General features: G+C 33.4%; 1 protein-coding gene across 3 annotated transcripts in view; it reads left to right on the top strand.

Annotated features, from left to right (window-relative positions):
• The window catches only part of ITGAV (integrin subunit alpha V), a 118,435-nt gene that overhangs the window by 82,020 nt on the left and 17,416 nt on the right, over positions 1 to 18,999 (top strand). For all 3 annotated transcript variants that reach the window (XM_044669723.1, XM_044669725.1, XM_044669724.1), the window contains 11 exons: positions 1,750 to 1,802; positions 2,264 to 2,466; positions 6,522 to 6,713; positions 8,759 to 8,804; positions 9,430 to 9,537; positions 12,406 to 12,464; positions 13,702 to 13,856; positions 15,849 to 15,986; positions 16,608 to 16,675; positions 17,412 to 17,559; positions 18,048 to 18,140. In XM_044669723.1, the coding sequence (XP_044525658.1) occupies positions 1,750 to 1,802; positions 2,264 to 2,466; positions 6,522 to 6,713; positions 8,759 to 8,804; positions 9,430 to 9,537; positions 12,406 to 12,464; positions 13,702 to 13,856; positions 15,849 to 15,986; positions 16,608 to 16,675; positions 17,412 to 17,559; positions 18,048 to 18,140 (1,263 nt within the window). The remainder of the gene's footprint in view (positions 1 to 1,749; positions 1,803 to 2,263; positions 2,467 to 6,521; positions 6,714 to 8,758; positions 8,805 to 9,429; positions 9,538 to 12,405; positions 12,465 to 13,701; positions 13,857 to 15,848; positions 15,987 to 16,607; positions 16,676 to 17,411; positions 17,560 to 18,047; positions 18,141 to 18,999) is intronic.

Raw genomic sequence — 18,999 nt, 5'->3', positions numbered from 1 at the left:
TCATTGTAACAAATAAATTTAAGAGACTTGATTCAGGGAAGCCAATTAAAAGGTCATTATAGTATTCTAGGTGAGAGATGATAAAAGTCTGAATAGGGGAAAAAGGGATGTGCATGAAAGATTTTATAAAGGAAAAAAATAACGAGTTGACAACTGTTTATATATGTTGGGAATGTTAGAGTGAGGAGTCAAGGATGACACTGAGGTTATGAGCCTGGGCGATTGGTTGGATGGTGGTTCTCTTAAAAGTAATAGGGAATTCAAGAAAGGATAAGGTTTAGGGAAAAAGATAGTTGTGTTTTGGGCATGTTGAATTTGAAATGCCTATGGAACACTCAGCATGAAATGTCTAATATCTAGGCAGCTGGTGGCATAATGGATAGAGAACTGAGTTTGGAATAAAGAAGTTTTGGGTTCAGATTTGACCTCAGACACTGTGTAACCTTGGTCAAATCACTTAACCTCTGTTTGCCTCAGTTTTCTCATCTATAAATTGAGAATATAGCACCTACATCTCAAGGTTGTGAAAATCAAATGAGAGAATATTTGTAAAATACTTAGCACAGTGCCTGATATATAATAAGCACTATATAAATGTTACCTATCATTATCTATAACAATAATAATAATAATGATAATAATAAAGACTACTTATCTACTTCTTTCCAACCCTTCCTCTTTTCAACAATTGGAACCATATTTTTATGAGGGAGACTAATGCTATGTAAAAATGTAAGAATCATTTGCATTGAGAAGATAATTGAACTTATAGGAGCTGATGAACTCCCTAAAATTTAGAGAAAAGAGGAGAAGGCCCAGTACACAGAGTCTTGGGTAATACCTACAGTTAGTAGTTATGACATTGATAAAAATCAAGCCAAGGAGACTGGAAAGGTAAGACAGATAAGAGAAGGAAAACCAAGATAGAGCAATATCACAAAATCCTAGAGAGGAGAAATAATAGGAACAAGTAATCAATTGTCATTAACTTATTAATTATAATTAAAATACTAATTTAAAAACTAGATAAATGCATTCTTGGCCGCTGAGAATGCTTTTGTACTAAATATTGTTGATTTTAGCTTCATAACGGTCTAAATGGAATTTGGTAATAAGAGCACCCTCTAGTGGATTTGGAAGAGAATGTCACTGGATAAAAGATTGAGTGTAGTTGTGTTTGTGGGATATGAACTAGAAAATAAATTGGCAAAGCGATAAGAAGAAAGGAAATTTCCCCTCTCTCCTCAAAGGACAATTTATTTAAAACAGCAATTAAAAAACCTTTTAAAATCAAGTTTTTTTTTAATTTTTTGGTAAGTGGCATTTGCCACATTTTCATTTGAGTTTATTTTCTGTATGAGACATAACAGCTTCCAAATTCAACTAAAAAGATCTGCATGTAAGTGTCTGTAAGAAGAAAGAAAGCAAGACTAAAAGGAAATCCACCATAAACATAATTAAATGGCATTTCTTGATGGTAGAACCTTGTGACAAATGGCAGAACCTCTGAGTCATTTGAATGAAATTTGGTTAGGATTCTCATGTTCTTACTATCAATAACTTAAGGAAAAGAAATAACTACCTTTTTATCAAATTTTTATTTCTTAAAGGATGATAATAATGAGAAGGGAACATAAATATTTTGAAGATGTGAAAGAATACTTCTTGATTTGAAAAAATAAAAAACAAAAATGGCATCCATAAATCATTTGAATGGAATTATAACATTTTTTCTTCCTTGTTATCCAGATGGCTGCATATTTTGGATTTTCTGTAGCTGCCACTGACATTAATGGAGATGAGTAAGTTTTTCTTTTTTTAAAAAAATGTTTCCCGAAACAGTTACTTTCATTGTTTATGAATAGCTTTTCTAAGTCTAAATAAACTGGTTTAGGGTAATTTTTTTACTCTCTTGTTTCTGAAGTATACTCTTTTCTCTCAGGCACTTTCTGTAAAACACACTTTATCTTAAAATGTTTAAGATGATTCATATAATTTGTAATCTTTTTTGGAGACAGATCTTTTGCTTTCTGTTAATCTTTCTAGTTTTAAAGAACCAACTCATTGTACAAATGGTTTGCAGATGCTACAGAAACTTGAAGGCAGATACAAATCTGAAATGATCATCTGAGAGACTATTTAATATGTCTACATAGTTGTGGGAGATGTAAAACAGAGAGTTAGATTAGTAATTAGTAGAAAATTGGTAACTGATTGGTATATGTAAGACTTTGTGCATATTGAAAGACTCTATTGTTTACAGTTATGCAGATGTATTTATTGGAGCCCCTCTCTTCATGGATCGTGGGTCTGATGGCAAACTTCAGGAAGTGGGTCAAGTCTCCATGTGCCTGCAGCAAGCTTCAGGAGGTTTTCAGATCATAAAGCTGAATGGCTTTGAGATCTTTGCTAGATTTGGTAGTGCTATTGCCCCTCTGGGAGATCTTGACCAGGATGGTTTCAATGGTAAGAGAGCATTTCATGAACTGTTGACTATTGACCTGTAGTACGCTAGCCACAAATTCATAGAGACCTTACATATGGTAGTTGATGAAAACAATTTCCTTTCTAAAGTGAGTTCAGCTTCAAAAAATAATTCTTTATATTAGACCCTCCACCCCCTGCAAATAACTACTTTCTTCTAGAAAGTTATCCACTTAAAAAAAAAATAAAATGGTTACTACTGAATTGCCATTTTTTTAAAGGAACGTATTATCAGATTAACTCATTGGTTACATCATTATTGTTCTTACCAGTAGTTATGAACTCTATACTGTAGTTTGTGGGACTTCTTGATGGTCTTAATGATGCTATTATTGATGTCCTCTGTAAAAAGAACAGACTATATAATCTGCTTAGCCACAGTGCCCTCTTGTGCTGAGTTAACAGAAAATGTAAAATTTCCTGGGCTCATGAAATCTTTAATATTACATATTTGAAAAATGGTGATCCAGACTCTGTTGAAGACCTCTAAAGATAGGAAATCCATCATTTATTATAACAGTCCATTCTACTTTTGGATAGCTTTAATTTTGCAAATAAGTGATACAGTAGATAGGGCACTGGATTTAGAGTAAGGGAAGACCTGAGTTCAAATTCTGCATCAGACACTATGTGATCCCTAGCAAGTCACTTAATATCTCTATAACTCCTTTGTGAGATAATTAAGGTCCTTTCCATCTCTAAATATGTGATCTTGTCATTATTTTCTTGATTTAAAGCCAAAATATTTCTCAGCAACTTCCACTTACTACTTTTGACTCTTTTCCTGGAACCAAACAAAGCAAGTTTATTCTCTTCGCCACATGACAGCTCTTCAAATACTTAAAAACAGTATCATGTCTCTCATAAGCCTTCTCTTCTCAAAAATATACGGCAAACCTCTTTGATTTTGCCTATGAAGAGAATGAATTAATAATTGGCAACAAATTTCATATCTGCTATTTCACGCTGGTTATTGGAATATAAGCTCCTTGAGGTCAGGGTACAGTTTCATTTTGTATATCCCAAGTACTTACCATATTTTCTTATGCACAATTGGCACAATAAATGGCTATTGAATTGAGTTGCCTTTGATACATTAGCAGCATTTTTGTCAGTGTCTAAGAAACTCGAAGGAAAAAAAAGAAAAAAAACCCAAACATTTTGCTTTAGAAAGTATTTCAGGGATATCTTTCAGTTTGTAAGAGCAAAGATTAAGGAATGGCCTTTTTTTCTTCTTAACAATAATGACAACAGGGGCAGCTGGGTGGCTCAGGGGATTGAGAGCCAGGCCTAGAGATGGGAGGTCCTGGGTTCAAACTTGCCCTCAAACACTTCCTGGCTATTTGACCCTGGACAAGTCACTTAACCTCTATTGCCTAGCCCTTACCAGTTTCTGCCTTGGAACTAATACACAATATTGATTCTAAGATGGAAGGTAAGGGTTAAAAAACCCCAATAATGGTAATAGTGAAATATTTACATAGCAATCTAAAAAAAGAATTGACCAAACACTTTTGGGGAGGGAAGAATTTTCCTCCCCTTCCCTGTTGACTTCTCTCACACTATGATGGAATAATTTCTTTGATATTTAATATCTAAAATCATCTTAACAAATTAGTAATGTGACAAAACTAGCATAAACTAAATGAAATAATTGCATAGATCAGACATGAGAAATAATACAGTGAGACCAAAAGAACTTATTAAAAATACTAAACATAAAGGAAGATAGGAAATTTATAATTTAGAAGACTTGTAAAAAATGGAGAGCAACTTTAAGGATTATATTATCTTAACACCTTTAGAGAAAATTACCCAAAATAAATTCATAAAACGATGAACTATGAGTTGCTCATATACATTAAGGAAAAGATACAGGTTGGCACCTGGAGACATCAGACCATCTGCTGCTGCTAAAAGAGGCATAGAAATTGGGTGTGTATATTCTGGAAGGATACAAGGAACAGAGCAGGAGCCAGTCTCCTACTTTTGTACAAAAGTATAACATTTCTATCTGAGAATAAGGTATGCAGTTATAGTCATAATTCCCAAGAGAGGGCTAAGGGACATAGATGAGTCTCTTTTATGAAGAGAGCCTTACCAACAATAACATTGAAAGCAAGCAGCAGCAACAAAATAGAACTCAAGATTAGGAAAAAATATTATGAATAAATATAAAACCATGATAAGATGAACATGGATTTTTGTTTACTTAGCAGCAAATACTAGGGCTGATCTGATTTTGATGTCCAGTTATCCTTATTCCTCCTGCATGTATAATAATTTTAAAGTTATGGTTGTTGCTAAAAGTTAAAAGAGGCATTTATGAGGAAACTCATTTGGGTTAATAGCTAATAAACTATTATTAGAAAGAAATGTAGTTAGATTTTAAAATGAATGAAAGCTCCAAAATTGGATGTTGAAGAAAGTATGTATGAAGTGTATTAGCATAAATGTTATGAAAGTGAATATGTATGTTAGTATGTATCCTAAACTTTGGAGGTTAACATTATCCAGAAGAATTATGGTCTCCCAAAACATCCTTCATGTCACTTGTTAGAGCTAGGGTACTGGGATGATTTGGTTTGACCCATTATAACATTTCTTAGTGTATTTAATGTAGTACATATTATATACATATTTGTACATAGTTCAAACTCCTTAAAATAGACTATCTTTCTAAATTTTTATGCTATTTAAAATTATTAGAAATCCCCTCAACATCCAGGAAACACCTTAAGGAATTTGAATCTCTTTTTTTATCTGAAATTATCTAGAATGCAAGCCTCCTCCTTTTTAAAATGTGCTTGACTGTTCTGTGACTCCTGCAAGAATCATAGGTTTGTTTTGCTCTTTCCTGTAACTGATAAAAAATTAGCAATATGCCAAAGTCTTGACCTCAAATTGCTATTAAAATGCTAAAGAAGATGCTATTAAACCTAATGAAATCCTAAACACCACAGTTTTGTTGGTGTACTTGAAAGTGTATATTTTAATTTACTTTTTAATTACATGAGTAATCTAAACAAAACTCTCGACTCCCTTTTACTTGGATATTCAGTGTTATTTAAACTATGCCTTTATAAGGAATACTTTTTGCTACAAGAATCTTGCCTCCCACATTATTTTAATGTTGCTCTTGTCTGTAATGAAACTAAGTAAGAAATAGAAACATCATTAGTTACATGAATAAGATGGTCAGCATGCCTACCAACAGATCTATAAAAAATATACAAACTAAAAGACTTTCTGAGCCAGAGTAAGAAGGATAATGGTGATCCTAGGAAAGCTTCAGAACCTGGCAGCTGATATAAATGCTTATTTCCTGAGTTAGTACAGAAATTGAACTAGAAAAGATAAAGGTCATGCCTGGAACCTATCATATTAATAACACATTTTCTATACCTAGCTATCTAATTCGGTGCAATTAAACGTGCACTTCCTATAGGAAAGGCATTGTGCTAGGTGCAAGGGATATAAAAACACTTCTTGCCTTTAAAGAACTTCACATTCTACTGTGGAAGGTAAATAGAAAATAATTTGAGGAGGGGGAAGTGCATTAACAGCCAGGGCAGACAACCTGTAGTGTAGATCCTGATCTTGGGCTTTAGCTTTAGGTTCAGCCTTTAACTTGGAAGCTTTTTTTTGTGCTAGCTTCATTTCTTGCTGCCTTCTTGGCTTCCCAGGGTAAGAGTTTCTGATAGCCAAAGTCTGGCTTTAATTGCAAATGTTATGATACTTCAAATTAAAAGAGCTGGAAAATACCTCTGTGCCACAGAACTATCTTGTTTCCATAAGTACATTTTGCTGAAACAACTTTCTAGACCAGACTGATTTCTACTACCAAGAAGCAACAAACAAAATGCCTGAGGGACCTGGTTTGTTTAAATTTGAACTGAAGCACACTGTCTTTGTATAAACAATGCTCTACTCAAGCTTTAATGTTATGTTTATCCATTAGAGTAGTTTATGGGAATCCATAAGTCTATTTTCTGCAGATGCTCAAATTTTCTGAAGTACTTTCTTTTTATTCACAGATGTTGCAATTGCTGCCCCCTATGGAGGTGAGGACAAACGAGGAATTGTTTATATCTACAATGGAAGAGCAACTGGCTTAAATTCAGCACCATCTCAAATCCTAGAAGGACAGTGGGCTGCCCGGGCCATGCCACCAAGCTTTGGGTACTCATTGAAAGGAGCCACAGATATAGATCAAAATGGATATCCAGGTCTGTTCTTTTAAAAAAATGTACACATATGTTGTCAGCTGTAGAATCAAGTGTTTACTATCTTGATTTATATTAAGATAAAATATAAAGCTCTTCTTTATTACTGATTTCTTAGTTATTTTTTGTGAAAGACAATAATGAGAGAAGAGAAGAAGATTCCTGAAAATCAGAATGCCTGGAGCCTAGTCTAAGTTTTGCTACTGACTAGTTAGGTGGCTTTGGGTAAATAATTATTCCATTTTTCTTGGCCTCAGTTTCTGTACCTGAAAAGTGAGGAGCGGCCACTAATATACTCTAAAGACTCTTCCAAACCTAAAAATGTATAGATTATCTTATACATATGTGTATATTTACATAGATAATGTATACATATATGTCTATACATAAAATATAAAATTAACAGCTCTGTAGTCAAATAGAATATATTTATATGCATGAAATTATGGAGCTAGTAGGTAGTGTAGTGGATAGAGTGCTGGACCTAGAGTTTGACTCATTTTCCTGAGTTCAAATCTGGCTTTACTAAACTATGTAACTCTGGCCAAGTCACTTAATATCGTTTACCTCCATTTCCTCATGTGTAAAATGAACTAGAGAAGGAAATGGGAAACCACTCCAGCATTTTTATCAAGAAAACCCCTAATGCGGTCACAAATAGTTGGACACCACTGAAAAAGAACTGAACAACAAAACATGAAGTTATGTAAATATAATACTAATTAACTATATAGCCTACATTTTTCCTACCTAGGATTGCAATAGAAGAGTATATATTTTTAAAAAAAATTTAAATAATGTTTATAATGTTCTACAATAATTTTCTTAGTTCATTATGCTTCTACACATATTTATAGTCTATTTAGCTCACTAGTATATGTTCTCATATAGCCTCCATATAAAAACAGAAAAGTAAGAAAAGAATGAAAACGTAACTGTGATATCTTCTTTTAAGAAGGCAGAGGAAAGATCAAAAAGGCCAGAAAGAAGCACAGACAAGCAACAGTACATCTTCAAAGCTAGAGAATGAATTTATTCTATCCTTAAAAAAGAAAAGCAAGCCGTATATAAAAGAAACCTGAGGTTTCATGTAAAACCTTCCTTTTAGTTCTAGTTAGATAATAATAGTAACAACAACTAGTGTTTATAGAATAGATTTGCAAAGTGCTTTGCAAATATTGTCCATTTGATCCCATTGTAACCTTTTGGGCTTAAGTGCTTTTATTAATCCCATTTTACAGTTGAGGAAATAAAGATAGATAAAATGGAAGGGATTTGCTTAGGATCACACAGCTAGTAAATATCTAAGGCTAGATTTGAACTCCAAATTCCTGACTCCAAATCTAATGCTCCGCTCATTGGGGTACCTGACTGCTTCTCATGGACTTATTTAAATGGGGGAGGGGGAACATTTTCTTTAGTATTTGTTTAGTTTAATGAAAAAAAAGTAAAGTTGATGTGTTGTGACATTTGAATGCTAAGAATCATGATTTCAGTGAAGCAACTAGGAAATTGGAAATTAATTATTCTCCCTTTGAGTACATAGAGTAAAAGACACATATGGTGCTGTATACACCATGCTGAGAATCTTACCTTAGAAGTGCTCCTAGAAATAAGGTATACCTATAGGTGGTTATTTTTTTCTTTGGGTCAAGGTCTTTGATGTGGTGAAAACCACAGGCATCTTTACTTGTTTTTCCTCTCTACCATCTCTTAATCCCTACAGAATCTCATTAAAGCTATATGTAAGTACGTTTTTTTAATCCACCTAAAATAGAAATTTGAGCTGTAGCCTAGGCTTTTAGGCTTTGTGGTAACTTATTTAAATCTACTTTTTTCCCATTTTCCCTTTAGATATAATATTAAGAAGTATTGTTGGGGGAAAATAAAAATACTGAGTCAGTCTTTATAGGAATAAATAATTAATAAACTCAAAAAGCACTATAAATTAAAATGATCTGATGATAATTTTAGCCATTGCAAAATTTACTCTTTTCTTTTTCATCAGTAATGTGATTTATAAGTAATCTGGTTTTATTCTTTTATAGATTTAATTGTAGGTGCTTTTGGTGTGGACCGAGCTGTTTTATATAGGTGAGCTGGACTTTGGCACCTCTTTTTGAAGGAGATCCAGAGTCATTTGACAATTCTATAACTTAATACTAAATTCCACGTGAACTTTAACCCTGGGGGAGTATATGGTAATACTTGATATCAAATATTTTTTACATATGTTATATATGTATATATAATATATATATTACTTGATATCAACTTAGGCTACATGTCATTCTTATGTGTTTATAAGAAGTAAAACTATGATTATTAAAAAGTCATTCAGTTAAGACCTTCACTGTTTTATTTTCAAAAATTTTATATTTGTTTTCTTCCATTTTTATCACTGTATTTGGCAGTAGCATTAAAACATTCTTGCAAAAGGCAAGGAAAAATTTCATGTAGTTTTAATGTAAATATTGCATTAGAGAAATTAAGTACTCGTATCATTCATGTTCATATCCTGTCACTATATACTATGATTTGTAATGTCGTTTATAGCTCTTAACCCATTGGCTCTTATTTGGAGACAAGTCACCTTGAATTGAACATATTTAAAAAATAGAATTTACATATATCTGTATCTAACATGCAAGAATTTAAAAGTTTTTCAATACTTCTTATTTCCTTTTTTTTCCTTAAAAATAATCCATCACCACAACAGAGCCAGGCCAGTTATCACTGTAAATGCAGGCCTAGAAGTTTATCCCACTATTCTAAATCAAGATAATAAGACCTGTCCACTTCCTGGCACAGATGTCAAAGTTTCCTGGTAAGGATGTTTGTTTTAACTAAAAGCATTAACCTAATAGTTAATTCAATAGGCATGGTAAATAAGATAAAATAGATAATCGATTGAAAGAACAATAGAGGGTAAGTACAAAACACCTTTTTTTTTGGGTGGGTTATATTTCAGCGCCATATTAGGAAAGAAATAATATCCAAAGAAATCAATCCCAAAGCTCTAGAATTAGTAAACAACTCCATAAAATAAAACTTACTGTTTCAATTGTCCAGTTATAAATGAAAGGAATGAAGTATGGTATATTTTATATTGGGTTAGCTTTAAGGTTAGAAAGAACTGAGTTCAAGTGTTACTACTGATATATAATAGCTCTGTGGTTTTTTTTTATTTGCTTATATTAAACAAATTACCTCCACATCCAGGCTGGGTACAGAGGCTACTCATGGGCCTGATCTTATTGATTGACAAGGAAACTTTGAGTTGATCTGTTTTTAGCCTGACCTGGTTTGCCTCTCTTCAGGCAACCTGGTGGCCCTTTGTTCTTAGGAGTTTACCATATTGATGTCAATAGTTCGTATATCCAATTACCATTGCCCACCTTGACTTAGAACTTCTGAACTTCTGATCTCTGCCAGTCACAGTCTCCCTGGTAGCTGGGATTATTGACATGTACAGCCATGCTTGGCATATACTAGTTATGTTACCAGGGGCCATTCACTTAACCTCTTAGTGTCCCAGAAACTCTCAGACTAAAAGTTTCCCCAAAGTGCCAATCTGTATCAGTGGATAGAATTTCTATAGTTGGAGTTTCTTACACTAATAAAATAATAGGCCCAAACCAAAGAAAATAGAGGGAACAAGTAATAAAATCATAAAATTTGGTTTTTGTTTCTATATAGGTACTCTAAATATTTAGTGCATTTGAATTATTTATCTTCCCTTTCCAACTTAAAATTCTAAGTAATCTTAAATACCCTAGTTTGAAACCATCTCTTTGAAGAAGTATTTACCATGTCTTTGGATATAACTTCCCTTCTTAGTTATTCCTTCAAATAAATAATAATAGCAAACATTTCTATAGTGCTTCCTATATGCCAGATACTGAGCTAAGCGCTTTACAATTATTATCTCATTTGACCCTCACAGCATTTAGATTTTCCCCCCAAGCCCACTCTTTCTTGTTTCTCTCATATATTTAAATGTCTCTGTTATAAACAAGAGCAAGCCAAGGGATGAACTGTGAAACAACTAAAAGGTAGATGATTTGAAATAAAAAGAAGTAATAGGAAAAAAACAACCTTATTGCATTAAGCCATATAAAAATGTCACTGAAGAATTATATGCAAATACGGTTCTTTGTATAAATAGAATCCCATTATCATCATTGGTTTACAGTATCATTTCAGAATTGCTTTATATTCATTTTGGTGATCTTTAATTGCATTGGCTCCAAACACATCTAAGTTCCTCTCTATTCCCAGGAAGTTGCACAGTGTTCCTCAGCCTGTCAAGTAACTGATGATTATAACCATGTATTTAAGTGCTCTTGGAGAGCTTGCTATTTTAAAGACCCTCCGATGAATCTTTTTGTTAAACCTAAACAATCTTTTTATAGTGTTGCTACAGCTGGTCCTGTTAAGGGCTGTAGGTGAATTGGTGCTTAGTAAAATGCCTGGTTTGGGGGTGGTGGTGGAGGGAGGACAGTTTGTAGTTAAGTTTCTACAGTCAAGTAGCATAACTGAGGCATGAAGAAGCCAGTATCAGGAAGGGGATTGGAGCAGATGTGGGAGACAATGTTTGAAGAGTAAAATGAGATAAAAGAAACCAACCCAGTTTGATGGGAGGCACTAATAGCAGGGGGTAAGGCTCAGGGTTCAGTGAGCAATGGTTCAGAAGCACAGCAAGAAAGAAGATTAATGAGCAAGACCATCTTTCATCTCAGTTTCTGCAGTTACCTAGGTGTTTTAGGTCCGGCTGTATGTGTAAGGCCACAATTTCCAACTGTTTTTGAAGTCTGGATAGCAGGAATTCTTCACTTGTGGTCTATGTAGTGACGTCAGGAGGTCCATGATCTTGGATGGAGAAAAAGGACTTCAATTGAATATAATTAGTTTTCTTTGTAATCCCAATTTTTTTTAAACTTTATATAGACATTCTTCTGAGAAGAGGTCAGTGTGCTTCACCAAAATACCAAAGGAATCTATGACAAAAAAGGTTAAGGACCCCTACCCTGTAGGAAGAAAGCACTCAGGAATTGTTCTTTATGGCAAGAGCTGACTCTAAATAATAATTGTTACTTTTTAATACAGGGGCAGCTAGGTAGTCAGTTAACAGAGTGCTGAACCTTTGAGTTAGGAATGCCCGAGTTCAAATCCAGCCTCATATGTTTACTCTCTGTGTGACCTGGAGCAAGTCATTTAATCTCTGTCTGCCTTGGTTTACTCACATATAAAATAGGGATAATAATAACTCCTACCTCCCAGAATTATTGTGAGGTTATAAGGAGATAATATTTGTAAAGTGCTTTGTAAACCTCAAAGTACTATATAAATGCTAGCTAATAATAATTATTATTATCCCTCTTTGGAAAATTTACACGTTTTTATGAGTTCCTTATGCTTTTAAGGGGATTTTAGTGAGTGGTATTGTTTCTTCTCTTTATTCTAAAATGAGAAAAATGGATTTATTTGATTTTAGGAAGAATTTGCATTAGAAAGGACTATAAAATCCTATGATATTTTACTTTTTAAATTAATTTTAGGGCATGAATAAAGATGCCAGATAAAAAACTGTAATGTAAATGTAGGATTAGAATTGTGAGATGTAGAAACTTATAAGTAATATATTAAAATTCTTCACTGGTTGGAAGGATTTATAATTTTCATCTCCCCACAGTTTTAATGTGAGATTCTGCCTAAAGGCTGATGGCAAAGGAAGACTTCCAGAGAAACTAAGTAAGTTCTGTTGCAATAGAAATCTATTATTTCTGCTATTTTAATCACAGGCTGTTTTATAACTGACAAGTACTAAATTAGTTGTTTGTGCAAGTAAAAGAAACCACCCACATAGGCTTTTCTGTGCATTACATCTCCTATAAAACCTTCTTACTTTAATACTTGTTTTTATGTTAAGGATCCCTGGAAACTGAGGAGAGTAGAATACCTGGGGAGCTCACAAAACTCAAGACCTACCAAAACCCAACCATTTCTCCTATGTTCCTCAAAAATGGAAATGTTTTTCTTAGGTGAAAAAGAGGGTGATCACCTATTGTATTCTTTGTCACATTGCTCACTGATAACTTTTTGTGATTTTTTAAGTGAACTTTTTCCAGTATGCTTAAAAGAAAATTTATTCTCATTCACTTCAATTGCAAAAGTGTATGGAAATCCTATGCCTGAATAACTTATCACCTAGTAGTCAACCTCCACTTTTGAGCTTCTTGGTATATATGACATTAGATAAATATTTATTAAAGTTAATAATAATTTGAATTCTGTCAAAGTTCATGATAAAAGACAGTTCTAAAGCTTACTATATTGTATTAAAAACTTCCTCCATCCTCAGATCAAAAAACTTGGCATCTTTTATATCCCTCATATTCTCCTCTATATGGGACAGGCAAATTATGTCCCTAGTACTTTTTATCTTATATAAGAAATTCATTTGCTATAATACTTTTGAGTGCTTTGGAGGTGGAAAGATATATTATTCTAAATGAACAGCATGGAATAGGGTGTAGAGATTTAAGATGTGAGTTCAAGTCCCTTCTCTGATGGTATATGTCTGTGTGATCCTGAGCAAACCACTAGGGTCAATTCTCAAAGATTACAAATTGCAGAGAAGGGACCTAATAGGAAAGGAATTGATGACTTCCTCCACTGATGAAATCAGAAGTCTAGTAAAAATATATATCTATCTCTATTTCTCTAATATCTATTTCTCTATCTTTCTCTATATTAATATATGAAGTGTTAAAGATTTATTTATACTAAAGTTTGGAATATTGGTTGCCTAGCTAGAATATTAGTATTTTTATGGAATTTGGAGGCAATTTTTAGTTTAAAAGAAAAAAAACAATTCTGTTTATGAGGAAAGCCAGAGAAAAGTATATGATACATATTATTAAAGTGAGGAATTTTCTATATAAAATGACTGACTTTAAAAATACCTTTTATTTGTTAATTTTCATAGATTTCCAGGTTGAACTTCTTTTAGATAAACTGAAGCAAAAAGGAGCCATTAGGAGAGCCCTGTTTCTCCATAACAAATCCCCTGGACACTCAAAGAACATGAGTATTTCAAAGGGAGGTCAGATGCAATGTGAAGAGCTTACCGCATATCTACGGGTAAAAAAAAATCTGCATCATTATTCTTAGTATGTAACAATATCTTATAGATCTTTTTGGTTATATATGTTACATACATACTTTATATACATTATTTCCTTGTTTTACTTTCTGGCCCCTTTGTCACTTAGTTTAATCATAATAAGTTTGGAGATTATTTTGTATTATAATAATTTTTTTATAAAAAGAAATACACTGAAGGTAGGATGACTTATTGAATATTTTTTCTCCAGATTATGTAATAGATTTTGTAGAAATGCTGGCCATCATCATCATTATTATTAAGTCAGGTTGTCCCTTCTTGGCATCTCATCCTTCCCAAGATGACAGAAATCTAAGAGTTGGAAGAGATTTGGATCTTAGGCCCAACTCATACCTAACCAATAATATCTTCTAATAGTATTCCTAACAAGTAATCATCCAGTCTTTGTTTGAAGATCTCCAACAAAATAAGGCACACAGAGAGAGGAACTGTACATGATTAAGTTATTACTACTACATGCCAGATATTATGCTAAGTGCTTTATAGATATCTCATTTGAGCCTGTGAGGTCAACACTATTATCAACCCCATTTTTACAGTTAAAAAATTGAAGTAGAGGTGAAGTGACTAACCCAAGGTAATACATCTTTTGTCTGAAGTTGAGTTTAAAGTTTTCTCTTCCTCACTCCAAATCTAGCGTTCTATCCACTGAGCCACCTCGCTGCCTGAAATATAAAGGGAATCCTTTACTTTTCAAGGCAGCCTATTTCACTTTGGAATGGCTCTAATATTTAGGAATTTTTTCTTTACATCTAATCTTAAATCTCCTTTTTTTGTATAATCTTACACATTCATTTGAGTTCTGCTTTTTGGGGTCAAAAGATACATGTATAAATCCTTTTTTACATGACAGTCCTTAAAATTCCTGAAGAAAAATATCATGTCTTCCCTTAATGCTTCCTTTATGCAGACTAAACATCCTCAAATGGAATGCCTTTCAGCATCCTGGTCACCCTCTCCTGTACATGGTCTCATTTGTCTTTCCTAAAATGTAGTATACAATATTGATTAAAGTACTCCAGATTTGTCTTGAATAGAGAGGAAATATCATCTTCCCATCACACATTTCTGGACACTAAGCTTTTCTTAATGCATCTTCCATGCCAGGCTGATGATTCATCTTGATCTCTTGTTCCTCTCACCACCACCATCCTGATGTGAGCCCTCATTATCTCACCTAGAATGTTAAAGTAGATTTCAAGCCTCACCTTTACCCACTCCCATCTATCCCCAACCTGACTATCAAGTCAATCTTCCCAAAGCACAGGTCAGATCATGACATTCCCCTGTTTAATAAACTCCCATGTCTCCAGATTATCCATTAAAATCCTGTTTGGTTTATATAACCCAACCCCATCTATCTTTCCCATTTTTTAATACCTTGTTTCCTTCCATACACTGTAAACCAGTGACACTGGGATATTCACTATTTCTTGCACAAGACATACCATTTCTGACTCTTGGTATTTTCATTGGCTGGGACAATCCATATCTGAAATGACCGCCCACCTCATCCCTGTCTCCTGGCTTTGCTGATTTCCTTCAGGTCTTAGCTAGAATCATGCCTTCTGCAAATAACCTTTCTTCCTGTTTCCCCTTAATATTCGTGCCTTTCCTTAAAGATTATCTCTAAATTAGCCTGTATATATCTTATTTAGACAAAGTTGTTGACATCTTGCCTCATTAGATAGAGAGCATCTTGAGAGTAGATACCATTTGTTTTTATTTGCCTTTTTTTATATCTCTAGTACTTAGCACAGTATCTGGTACATAGTATGTGCTTAATAAATTTTTGTTGTATGTACAAAATTTCTCTGGCATTTGTTGTGGGAATGTAGATAGAAAAGATGACGGAATAGAAATACATAAGAACGAGGCGTGCATCTGTGGGATCTCCCCATAGATGCTGGATACATTTTGCCACAAACCAGAGTCATTTCCATTTCCAGGATGAATCTGAGTTCCGAGACAAGCTCACTCCAATTACTATTTTTATGGAATATCGGTTAGATTACAAGACTGCAGCTGATGTGACTGGATTGCAACCCATTCTTAACCAATTCACTCCTGCCAATATTAGTCGACAGGTACTCTATTTGCTTAACCTTTTCTTAAAAGTACACATTAATTTTCTTTTGGCCCTAGATAAAAATAGATGAAGACAAAAGCATGTGTGTAAGAGAAATTCAGTTACTTTTACAAGCTTTGTTCTAGTTAGTCTTTGTATATTGAAATGTTTATATTTGTTGATGATTAAGTTTATAATATAAAAGAAAATTTAACCAAAAAAGAGAAAGAGATTAAAGGAAATAAATAAATTTTGGATGAAACAAGGGAAAATTCATGACAATGAAGAGTTTGTGAGAAGCAGTTCTTGAGAACTATTTGTCTTTCCCAAAGTTTCCCAAAGTATTTCTACTCAATAGCATAATCATGTTTCATCATGTGTTGGTGCTGCTATTTGGAAGATTTTTTTCCTGTGATTTTTTATAGTTATTTAAAAACTTCTTAAGGGATATTTTGGATAATTTTAGGATAATTTATCAAATATCGTCAAATATTTTTGTCCTTTCTACTTGTAGCACTTTAATATGCTGACAGTCTAGATTATCTCTGCACCATAATGATATATTAGAAGGGGTGACATTTGTTTACATGCGGAGATTTGTTTTATTTGTTCACATATATAGAATGAAAATATTTTCTAGGCTCACATTCTCCTGGATTGTGGTGAAGACAATGTCTGTAAACCCAAACTGGAAGTTTCTGTACATAGGTGAGTTTTACAGCTATGTAAATACATGATTGATAAGTACCATGAAATATTTCTTAAGAAATAATTTTGATAAAAAAAGATTATTTTTCTTTATGACTTCAGAATTCCATGAACTTAATAAATCAGAGATAATTTGTAACTATGCCTATATGTAGTAATCATTATCAATTACTTTAGAGATTGACAAATAGAAATGTTTGGAGCTCCAAAAAAATCCAGTTCTCTTACAACTTGAATTGGAGAAAATAATTTATTTGCAATAGTCTACAAGTTCAATATTAAAGAATATGATCACTTAACTATGTTTGTATTTTATTGCCCAATCACAGATGGGAAAAAAACCCATAATCTCCCTCCCAACACAAATTATTCTTTTCTGTGATATAATTAATGAACCTCTAATATATTAAAAATAGAAGGAACAATATGTTCATCATATGGAGCACTTTTGAGTGGATGTTTTAAGTTAGAGATTAGCTTTTGAATCAAAGAAAAGCAAACAGAAGCTATTAACAAAACTCTCAGAAGAAAAAACCCCAGTATTTTATTTGATATTTTATTTTATTATAGGGAACAGCACTAATATTTCTATTTAGTATATAATATCAATGTTCTACTGAACTGAAAAATATTTTAAGCCTTCTCATATCATTTTTAAAATTATTACTTCATGACCTGTCTCTTGGTTTTTGACATGTTCTTCTCATTCACTGCCTGCATTTGTATTCATTTCTAGTGATCAAAAGAAGATCTATATTGGTGATGACAACCCTCTGACACTGATTGTTAATGCCCAGAATCTAGGGGAAGGAGCCTATGAGGCTGAGCTCATTGTGTCCATTCCACCCCAGGCAGATTTCATTGGTGGTGTCCGTAATAGCGAAGTAAGCTTCTAAATCAAGAACTCTTTACTGATAATTGAAATTCACTGATAAGCCTGATTAACATTTATGAATTATGTACCCAATGCAGTTAAAGAGCAACCATACCTATTTTACCCAAGTACATATTTCTAGACAGTCATGATTATTTTCAAGTCCTCTACAATCCTGAAATGATATGCAATTTTTGACATTTTGCAAAAAAAAGCACATGTCCACTTAACCCAATATCTGCTCCATGCAAACTTTTCCATCAAACTATATGTTAATGGTTAAACAAATGTTTCTGAGTTGCCTAAACACTGTCAAACTATAATATTCCATTCACATGAAGTAGGAAAATATTAGTTTTTTCTCTTAAGTATTAACTGTACAATTAGTTAGAAACTTTAATATTTATGTGCAAAATTTCTTCAAAAAATATTACAACCCTGTGGTTTGTGCTTATGTTGAAAACTGTGTGTCTTTTCAACCTCTTTGTCCTATTGTAGACTTTATCAAGGCTTTCCTGTGCATTTAAGACAGAGAATCAAACCCGCCAGGTGGTATGTGATCTTGGAAATCCCATGAAGGCTGGAACTAAAGTAAGATAAGCTAATTAAATTCAATTAAATAAAGTTTATCGTTTTTTTTTTTCCTGAAGAGTGATCAGTATGCTTTTGCCAATACCAAAGTTGTTCACAAGGGATGTATTTTCTAAATGTCTCAGAGCCCTGGAAAAGTAATTTGACATAATGCATATACTACTGGAGGCTAACTATAGTAGTCAGTAAAGATTTATTAAGTGCCTACTGTGTGCCAGGCACTGCACTGCGCTAAGCACAGGGTGGTTGGTATGGGTTATGGAAGAGAGGTGGATTTGAAACCAGGCACAGTATTTGACAGAAAATGAAAAATGTACCTAGAATATTCTGGACTCTATAAAGGAAAGCTTTGAGAAGAGTTTATTTTACTCTCCCCTAGCCTTCTATTCAGAAGGGAGAAGCACTTAAGGATGCTGAGAAGGTATTGAGTATCAACTCTGGATCAGTCTCCATGATGATTAGATTTAAGGTGATTTCAGCTTATCCTGGAGGAGGCATTTTGAGCAGAAACCAAGCAGAACAGCTGATGGAAAATGAAAAGAGCTATCACCCAGCTAAGAAGTCTTAGGTGCAAACTTTAAGTCCTAAACCTGATACTTACTAAGAGTATAAACCTGAAAAAATCATTCAACCCCTATGTGTCTCAGAGTTGTAATATACATAGGTAGAAGGAATTCTTATCCCAAGTGAATCAAAGATTCTTCATATATTTACATATATAAATGTGTGATTGTTTATTTAGGTAAGCTTTTATTTAAATCTTTTTTTTTTATTGGCTGTTTGTTTATTCGAAACCAGAATGAGGTATGTCACCATATAGGCTTGAGAATTCTGCTATCTTTGCATGTCCCTCTTCCTT

Source organism: Gracilinanus agilis, chromosome 3, assembly GCF_016433145.1.
Source record: "Gracilinanus agilis isolate LMUSP501 chromosome 3, AgileGrace, whole genome shotgun sequence".
In the NCBI taxonomy this organism is placed as follows: Eukaryota; Metazoa; Chordata; class Mammalia; order Didelphimorphia; family Didelphidae; genus Gracilinanus; species Gracilinanus agilis.
Note: the sequence above shows the minus strand (reverse complement) of the source record. Positions and strands in the feature narration are given on the sequence as shown.